This window comes from Papaver somniferum, chromosome 6 (genome assembly GCF_003573695.1).
Source record: "Papaver somniferum cultivar HN1 chromosome 6, ASM357369v1, whole genome shotgun sequence".
NCBI classification, from domain to species: Eukaryota; Viridiplantae; Streptophyta; class Magnoliopsida; order Ranunculales; family Papaveraceae; genus Papaver; species Papaver somniferum.
The window spans coordinates 18,332,437-18,340,530 of record NC_039363.1 but is presented as its reverse complement, the minus strand read 5'-3'; the positions used below and the strand labels follow the sequence as shown (position 1 = coordinate 18,340,530).

The following is an 8,094-nucleotide window of genomic DNA, read 5'->3' as shown; positions in this document are numbered from 1 at the left end:
TCTCAGAAATCAGTAACTTTGTTTAGTCTTTAACCTTGAAAAAAATTCTCTGCCTAGTACTTTACACCATCACTTAGTTTATTTTCCTTGTCATTAATCCCATGAATTTCATCTTCACTGTCGCATCGTCGACTATGCTTCAATTCTACTTCATTCACATCTTAACACCCCAAAGCTATTGCAATTTATTGATATTCCTCTTTCACCAGCACATAAATCTTTCCTTTAAGCCATTTCGTGCCTAAGTGTACACGCCAAACATCCTACATATCATCCTGATATGTATAGCTTAGCTTACTGCCCTTAATTCCCACCGACGTTGCACTCTTGCAATTCGACATGCTTTACTATAGACTAAGTGCTCTTCAATCACTTTGCAACTCTGTTATGCAACTTTGACTGAAATTCTTGAAATTAGCCATGACTTAGGATACCCGGGATATCCCACCGTCACTTTGGACAAGGCTCCTCTTCATGCACCTTTGAAACTAACAAGGCCTCACTTGTTATTTCAAACTGCTACACTTTAATGTAGCGAAAAGACATCATCATGTTCTTCATAACCATGAATTACTCTTAACTCATATGCTTGATGGATTTACATGTTCATTCTTGCTGCATTACTCCATGCTAATGCTGCCAAGTATTGTCGCACTTCTACGTAACTCTTCCAGCAGCAAACTCGCCTATGCCACCAACTTCTTTTCTTCTTGCTTGGCCTTGCTTTCAGCGTTTCTTATTGTATACTTTGGCTAAGTATACTTGTAGTGCTTTCCCAATAAACTATCTTTATATTAAGCAACAAGAGACAAGGTCTTTGCTTAAACACCACCTTCATTCATTACACTATCCTTACATAAGAAACTTAGGGAGTGCTCCTTCCCATTTACACCACTGGCCAATACACGTCCTTACTGAAAGAAAACTAACAACAAAAGCAAATACACTAACGATAGCGTGATATCTTTTAAAACCATAAGATCAGCAACACCCAATTTAAACTTCAAATAGAAACAACAAACATATATGTGCCAAATCCTCCATACTCCAGCAACCTTGCAGGTTCATGCACTTGCAAACAGCAATGCAAGGCCCCTGCTTCATACTTCTATCAGTCACGATGAGCAAGGAATACTAAGATCCATAGGATATCCAAATTCCTCATGAATCTCAGCCAAGCTTTCTTCAAACGACGTCACAGGAGGAAACTCACTTGCCCTGCACATCATGTCATACAGACTGACATTCCTTACACCTTTTAACGAAAGAAGGTGCACTAGGGCTTTGTATGAAAATCCCGTCAAGGTGAGGCATTATTGTTGCATCTGTTGTCTTGAAAAATTTGTTACCAAGGATCATCTCAAAGTCATTGAGATGCATCACCATTATACTGACTTGGCACACCACTCGCCAACTTCAACATTTACCATAGCCATCCCTTTGATTGGTTTAGCTATATCGTTCACTGTCTTCATGCAGTGATCATCCTGATATACTTCCAAACCCAAGTACTCTGCCATCGAAAAGCTCATAACAGTATACGAAACACATGTATCGGCCATGCCCCAGAGTTGATGATTGCGAATGCCAACCTTCACATAAACTAGGCCAGCGCCACTTAGACCTTGCTAAGTTGCTTTCTTTTATGCTACTATATTGCATACTTGAATTGGATTAACATGCTCTACTTCATCAGTTTTTTCTCTTCAGCCACTGCCCTCAGTGACTATTGCGAACAACTTTTCTCTATTAGGACAATCACGTGCAAGGTGAGGACCCTTGTATAAGAAATAGCCATCGACCTTGTTCTTTGCACCAATGCAAACATACAACTTCACTAAGTTATGCAACATAATACTTACTTAGATTACTCTTCACCAGCAATGTAGCCCGTACTACAAAGGGGTAAGTGCCATGTTTATGTTTCACAGAATTGGGGGAGTACTTTCGAAGCAACGGAATACTAAGGAAAACATATAAGCCAACAAACTCTTTTTTATTAGCTTAAGGGGAAGATTATAAAACCTGTACAACCAATGGACATACAAGCTTATTCACTCTAAACTTACAACAAAACGTTCGTTGCTGCAATGTCGTACCTCTGCACTTGAAAAATTACGTTTTCAAAGGTTTTATGGTCTATTTATAATGCTAAGAACCAGGACAATCCTTGTGCAACTCATTTGCACAACCTATGAACAACCATATGTCCATATCCAGTTTGCCTAACCGCCACAATCACTTTTTAAATGCTAACTTTAGTGCTGGCTTGCAGAATGGGGCTACACTTGTCTTGAACGGTTAGGATATGCCAAACTCGGTTATAAAGCTACTTTATAACCGCCTCTAACTTGCTCTCTTTCTCTGGCATGCGTGTGATGCACACACACTCATAACTGACAGCTTGAACTCAAATCCGGCAATCATTGCGTTGCGCCCAACTTGGCTTGTGCCAATATTCGGAAATGGTTGGGCGGTACTCAACTTGGCCTCTGCCAAGTTCAGCAATGGTTGCGCTACATTTATCTCGCCATGTACTTACCTTATTTGGATGCCAACATCCAAATAAATCATGCCAATCGAGTCTTGCCTTACTTAGTTCAACTTCACACTTCATATGCATCACTTGCATTCTTTTTTCCAAGCAATAATCACCAATGTATCATTTGGCAATGCCATTGTTGCATATGCATTTTCCAAGCCTTGGACAATGCCTAAGTCATTCAATGACTTGCATTTCATCATTTATTCCTTCCTTGAGCTGGGCTAACTCTGAATAAGGATATGCAACACTGTCGCATAATATTGCATGTGCTAAGTTGCCTTTTTTGTCTTAGCAATGTTGACGCTACATCGCCAGCATGTGCAGCTCCATCGGCTAGGCCACTATCTTAAGTTTTGCGCAATGTTTGCGCTTCTCTGTTGGGATCGGTCATACCAAGCCAGGTTGATGAACAAATGTCGTTCACCAATATGGTAACATTGATTGAGCGACATGACACAATAACTTGCATGATTTATAAAGGGGATACCAGTATTATTCTGGGGTGATATCATTTCATGTAGGACAAACAACTGTTACCAGATCCTGACCGTTGGAACGCTCAGCTGGTATCACCCTGCCAATAATGGTATTCCCTTTATAAATCATGATAACTTGGATTGCGCGATATAAATAAATTTCAATATACTAAATCATCTTTACTAAATTTTAAACTTAAATAAAAAAAAATAACAAACAACACGATTGGAGATGAAAAAACTGGAATAAAGATGTTTTGTTTTTGTTGCCATTTGGGAAACACACATAACAGTTGTTGGAGAAGCTCTAAGTTGTTAACGACACAAAACTAGTCCAAAGATAGAAAGTTTGTCGCGTACCCAAAGTTGTGTGGATAACAACTGTTTTCATTTGAATTTAAACTTTATAGCATTCTCTTCTCTCAAATCACATCCCTCTTACATAAATCAATCTTCTTTCAATTTCGCCAACCCATTTTCTTTCAACCATGAATAATGTTTTACATTCTTTCAACCATGAATCATGCTTTAGATTCTTGTAAAATGAAAATAAGAATGAATATGAATTTATAAGAAGAAGACCAAGAGAAAAGATATGGAGATTTTATGACAACATAATGAAGACTCCGTCGAAGCTACAAGGTGCCTAAACAGTATGTTGCAATTAATAGCACTTATTGTGAACTATGTTACAATTAACACTTCAGTTACACTTTATAATCGTAACTGTTAACTCCAACTGTCTCTGAGCTGTCATTTATATCTACTCGTCATGGTTTGATTGGCTTATGTCTTTAATTACGGATTGGTTAATCATATATACGTTAGTATATATAAGTTGTGGTTTCTTCTTTGTTACGTAAGAAAGACAATTGATCTGAATCAACCGCACAATGTAATGTTCATCTTCCTTAATGGATTGTAAACCTTGTATTATGGTATCAAGATGACCTCCTGAAAATGCCGAGGTATCAAATTACACCACCAACTTTTTCTTATGAAACCTGTATGGACAAACTCAATACAACTCTGGGATTTAATCTCAATCAAGGAATAAAATCTAGAGTTATATATCTTTATCTCTTGCAATTAGAACGTTTACAAGAACAAGTCCGTGAACCTAATTACAAAGAGATTACTTGGACGGTACCAAAGATCAATGTCCAAGAATCAATCAAGTGGTATCCAATAAAACAATGTCGGATGTCTCTACTATGACTGATCAACACACAACTTGTGATATTTCAATTATAAAGATAAAAAATATAATGCGGAAAAAGAATAACACAAACACCAGAAGTTTTGTTAACGAGGAAACCGCAAATGTAGGAAAACCCCGGGACCTAGTCCAGATTGAACACCAAATTGTAGTTAGCGGCTACAGATACTAGCCTACTACTAATTAACTTTGGTTTGAAATGCAGTTGAGCCGAACTCAGTCTCACACCGATTCAGGTACAGTCGCACTCCTTGCGCCTCTTGAATCCCAACAGGACTCCGCACAATTGATTCCCTTAGATGACATTTCACCAACTAAAAGTTGTTTCAACTCAATTGAAGACTTTAAACCAATCTTCCTCCCATATATAAAGCCTATATGTGATTTCTTTTGCAATCAAAAAAATTGATCAAAATTGATGGAAATCGATAGCAATAGATAGAGTCTAGCTAACCTCAAAAACCGGACTTGTGAAATCAACAAAGTTTGATACGAATAGAAATTTGATGATTTCTATCTATCTTGATCGAGTGAGCAGCTCAACAATCGATCAAGATCAGGATACTTGAGTTATCAAGAAAAGATAATTGGATTTGGCTTCATGAATCCCTATGAGGTATTTATAGTCGTTAAACCCTAAAAGGGTTAGGAAGATGACGACTCTAGTTACAACTAGGATACACCAAAAGAAGTATCGAGATTCCAAGATCCTAGTTGCTTGAAGTTCCCCTTCTGTAGACATTCAAAGCATATGTTACTTTAGGTTTAAGCTAAGATAGCTTTGCAACCAAGCAAACAATAACCACCGTTAGATTAATCTTTGAATCTGATTTACATAAACAAGATATACACTATGGTTAGGTAAACCGTAACCGAACCATGTATAAAGATTAAAGACTATGTTCAAGGTGGTTAGCCGAAACTAGCCGATATGAACTTATTTTTCATGAACACACAAGACATTAACCTTAAGTCACAAACATGTGATCAAATAAGTCTAGTGTTTTTTTAAAGAATTAACCAAGTGTTAATTATATCGTAGAAATAATTTTACGTATTCGAAAATAATCGACATGGTTAATAGATGTACAAGATACAAATACCATAGCCGCCCGTGAGCCGGCTTAGTCATAGTACTTGTACCTATTTGAGTTCACAGACAAATTTAGGTATGTGTACCTTAGACTATAACCGGTTCCGGAGTTTACATGACTATTTTAGTTTGCATACCGGTGTGCATACTCAAACGAGTTCCTGAACACAAAACTTTTCTGGTACGTGTACTAAACCGGTTCCGTAACCACAGTTCCTTTTCGGTTTGCATACGGGTATGCATACCAATCCGGTTCATGAGTTAAACAGATTTTTACATGATGTGCGTAAGAAATGCGTATCACACGTGTACAAGTCGATATATAACTATTCTGTTACGTGTACAAGTACATGTATTACGGGTTCAGACTGATAAAAAATTTCCCAGTTTGTAAGACTGATAACAGTGTCTTATATCCGTATCAATAGTAGTTCTATATTTATTTTTAAATTGATTCGAAACATTCCTGAATATCATCAATGTCACATATCACTGCCAAGGTCTTTGCACGACACCTTCCAAGACAGCTCATGCTACTACTGAGAATAGGCTCGAGTCCCGGCTCAATGATGAAGCTTTACATGCGGAGGTAAAGAAATTAATACTTTTATTAATTTCCCTTACTGCCCTACGGTGCAGGTGAATCCGAGGATTTCAAAGTCCAATCGCGACCAAACCGCTAAAAATGCGGATTTGGGAATCCTATCATGTCGGGCCCATAAATCTTACGGGTTGGATTTTACCCGTTATTTTACAGTCGGATACGGATAAAATCCGCGGTTCTGGACTTTTTGCTCACCCCGACTCAGAGACCATATCAGAGGAAATTGGTGAGATTACAAAAATTAAGGTCCACTAACAGGCCCATAGAAAGTAGGGTCCAATAAAAACGCCCATAAAAGATTACGGACCCATTGTCTTCGCAACAAGCACAAAGGAAAACACAGAGGCAGGTAGGGAGAGGAGAGAAACTAGTGAAATAAAAAAGACCTCATACGGATCGATGACGTGTCCCCAAATATTTTCAAATCCCGCCCAAATAACTTTATCCCGCTCAAATTCCTTTCTACACATCCATTTTCATTTCGATCCTGATTCTGAATTTTCACTCTTTCTCGATCTTTCCTTCCCTTCTTATAATCCTTCCCTTTCAGCCTTATTCCGTTCTCTACTCATTCATTACACAACAATTCTTTCTCTCAGTGAAAACTGGTAAACCTATCCAACTCGCTTTGGTAGTTTCTCTACTTTTCTTACCGATTTTCAACGATTTTTGCATGTTTCTGAACGATTCGAGTGTTTTTTGTGCAGATTTCAGAATGAAAGAAGCTAAATCAAAGACAAGTACCACCAACAAGTCTGATGTCAAGTGAGTATATCTTCAATTTCAATTAATTTCTCTAAATTTTTGTGTATTTCTGAATCTGATGGTTGTATTGATCGTTTAAAGGTTGGTTTGGATCGTTTGGATTCTTAGATCTGAGTATATTTCATGTTATTGATGTTGTGATTTTCGTTGTGTTTAAAGGTTAGCAGTGAAGAGAAAAGCACCTGCAAGTGAAAGAGCTGGAAAGAAACCAGCAAAGAAGGAAAAGCCAGCTAAAGATCCAAACAAGCCTAAGAAGCCTGCTAGTGCCTTCTTCGTTTTCATGTTAGTAGTACAATCTAGATTGATTTTCTTTTTCCGGTTTTATCAAATTTTCCTCCAGTTATTTTCTCGGATTTCTCTAATTTTTGTTTTTATTTTTTTTTTCAGGGAGGAATTTAGGCAAACATTCAAGAAGGAACATCCTAACAACAAATCAATCACTGCTGTAAGTTATCTCTACAGATCTGCCAAGCATTTCTTTCAGTAAATCAGTGGTAATTTTTACTCAATTTTCTGTTGACGCTCAAACAATTTAGGTTGGAAAAGCCGGAGGAGATAAGTGGAAATCTCTGTCTGATGCTGTAAGTTCTCCATTAAAATCTCAGAATAGTTATGTTTGGAAAATATAAATCTGATCTAATTTTTCTTCTGCAATTTTTTGTTTTAGGAGAAAGCTCCTTATGTAGCTAAAGCTGAAAAGAGGAAGACCGAGTATGATATAGTCATGAAAGCCTACAACAAGAAACAGGTATCCGTGTCTGTGTTTCTTTTTTCGTCATCCATTTTATTCTCTCTGAGACTTTTGGTTGACTTCTTCTTTTTCTTTCTGAAATCTTTTTACAGGCCGAAGAAGCAGCAGAGGCTGAAGATGAATCCGACAAACCAAAATCAGAAGTGGATGATGAACAAGATGAGAGTGGTGGAGACGAGGTTTGTTCTTTGAAACCTTTAAAAGTAATATCTCATTATTTCTTCAGTAGAAGAAATTGACATTTTTTCTGATTTTTGATTGTTTGATTCTGCAGTAAGAAGATGAAGATGAAGAGCAGAAGGAAGAGTACAGACAGAAGATTAACAATTTGATGTTTTAGTAGTAGTTTAATAATCATTTTGGTTTTCTAGAGATGTTTCAGCTTAATTCTCAATTTATACATCAAGATATATGCTAGATGTTTCTTGTGTTGTAGAATGTGCAGCCTAATTTTCTTAGTCATTATATGCTGTTTTATGTGATGAAGACTGAATCTGCAACTAATTCGTTGACATCTTTTTTTAAAGATCCTCCTTGGATGAATACTGTGTTAGAAAATGTATTTGGCTTATGGGATTGTTGGCTACAAGCACAGTGAGCTTTCCTTGAGCTCAATGTTGTTCCTAGCTAATGCTGAGAAA

General features: G+C 37.3%; 1 protein-coding gene across 1 annotated transcript; it reads left to right on the top strand.

Moving 5' to 3' along the window:
• Nucleotides 1–6,421: 6,421 nt before the first annotated feature.
• LOC113287094 (HMG1/2-like protein) lies at nucleotides 6,422–7,933 on the top strand. Its single transcript, XM_026535765.1, has 8 exons — nucleotides 6,422–6,545; nucleotides 6,645–6,702; nucleotides 6,862–6,984; nucleotides 7,090–7,147; nucleotides 7,239–7,283; nucleotides 7,370–7,450; nucleotides 7,546–7,632; nucleotides 7,728–7,933. Exons 2-8 carry the CDS (start codon nucleotides 6,653–6,655, stop codon nucleotides 7,728–7,730), a joined length of 447 nt encoding a protein of 148 aa, XP_026391550.1. The 5' UTR covers nucleotides 6,422–6,545; nucleotides 6,645–6,652; the 3' UTR covers nucleotides 7,731–7,933.
• Nucleotides 7,934–8,094: the final 161 nt, after the last annotated feature.

Coding starts and splice junctions, on each gene's coding strand:
- LOC113287094 (XM_026535765.1), top strand. CDS start 6,653: ATGAAAGAAGCTAAATCAAAGACAAGTACCACCAACAAGTCTGATGTC. Junction 6,985..7,089: donor AGTGCCTTCTTCGTTTTCAT/GTTAGTAGTACA, acceptor TTTTTTTTTCAG/GGAGGAATTTAGGCAAACAT. Junction 7,148..7,238: donor ACAACAAATCAATCACTGCT/GTAAGTTATCTC, acceptor CAAACAATTTAG/GTTGGAAAAGCCGGAGGAGA.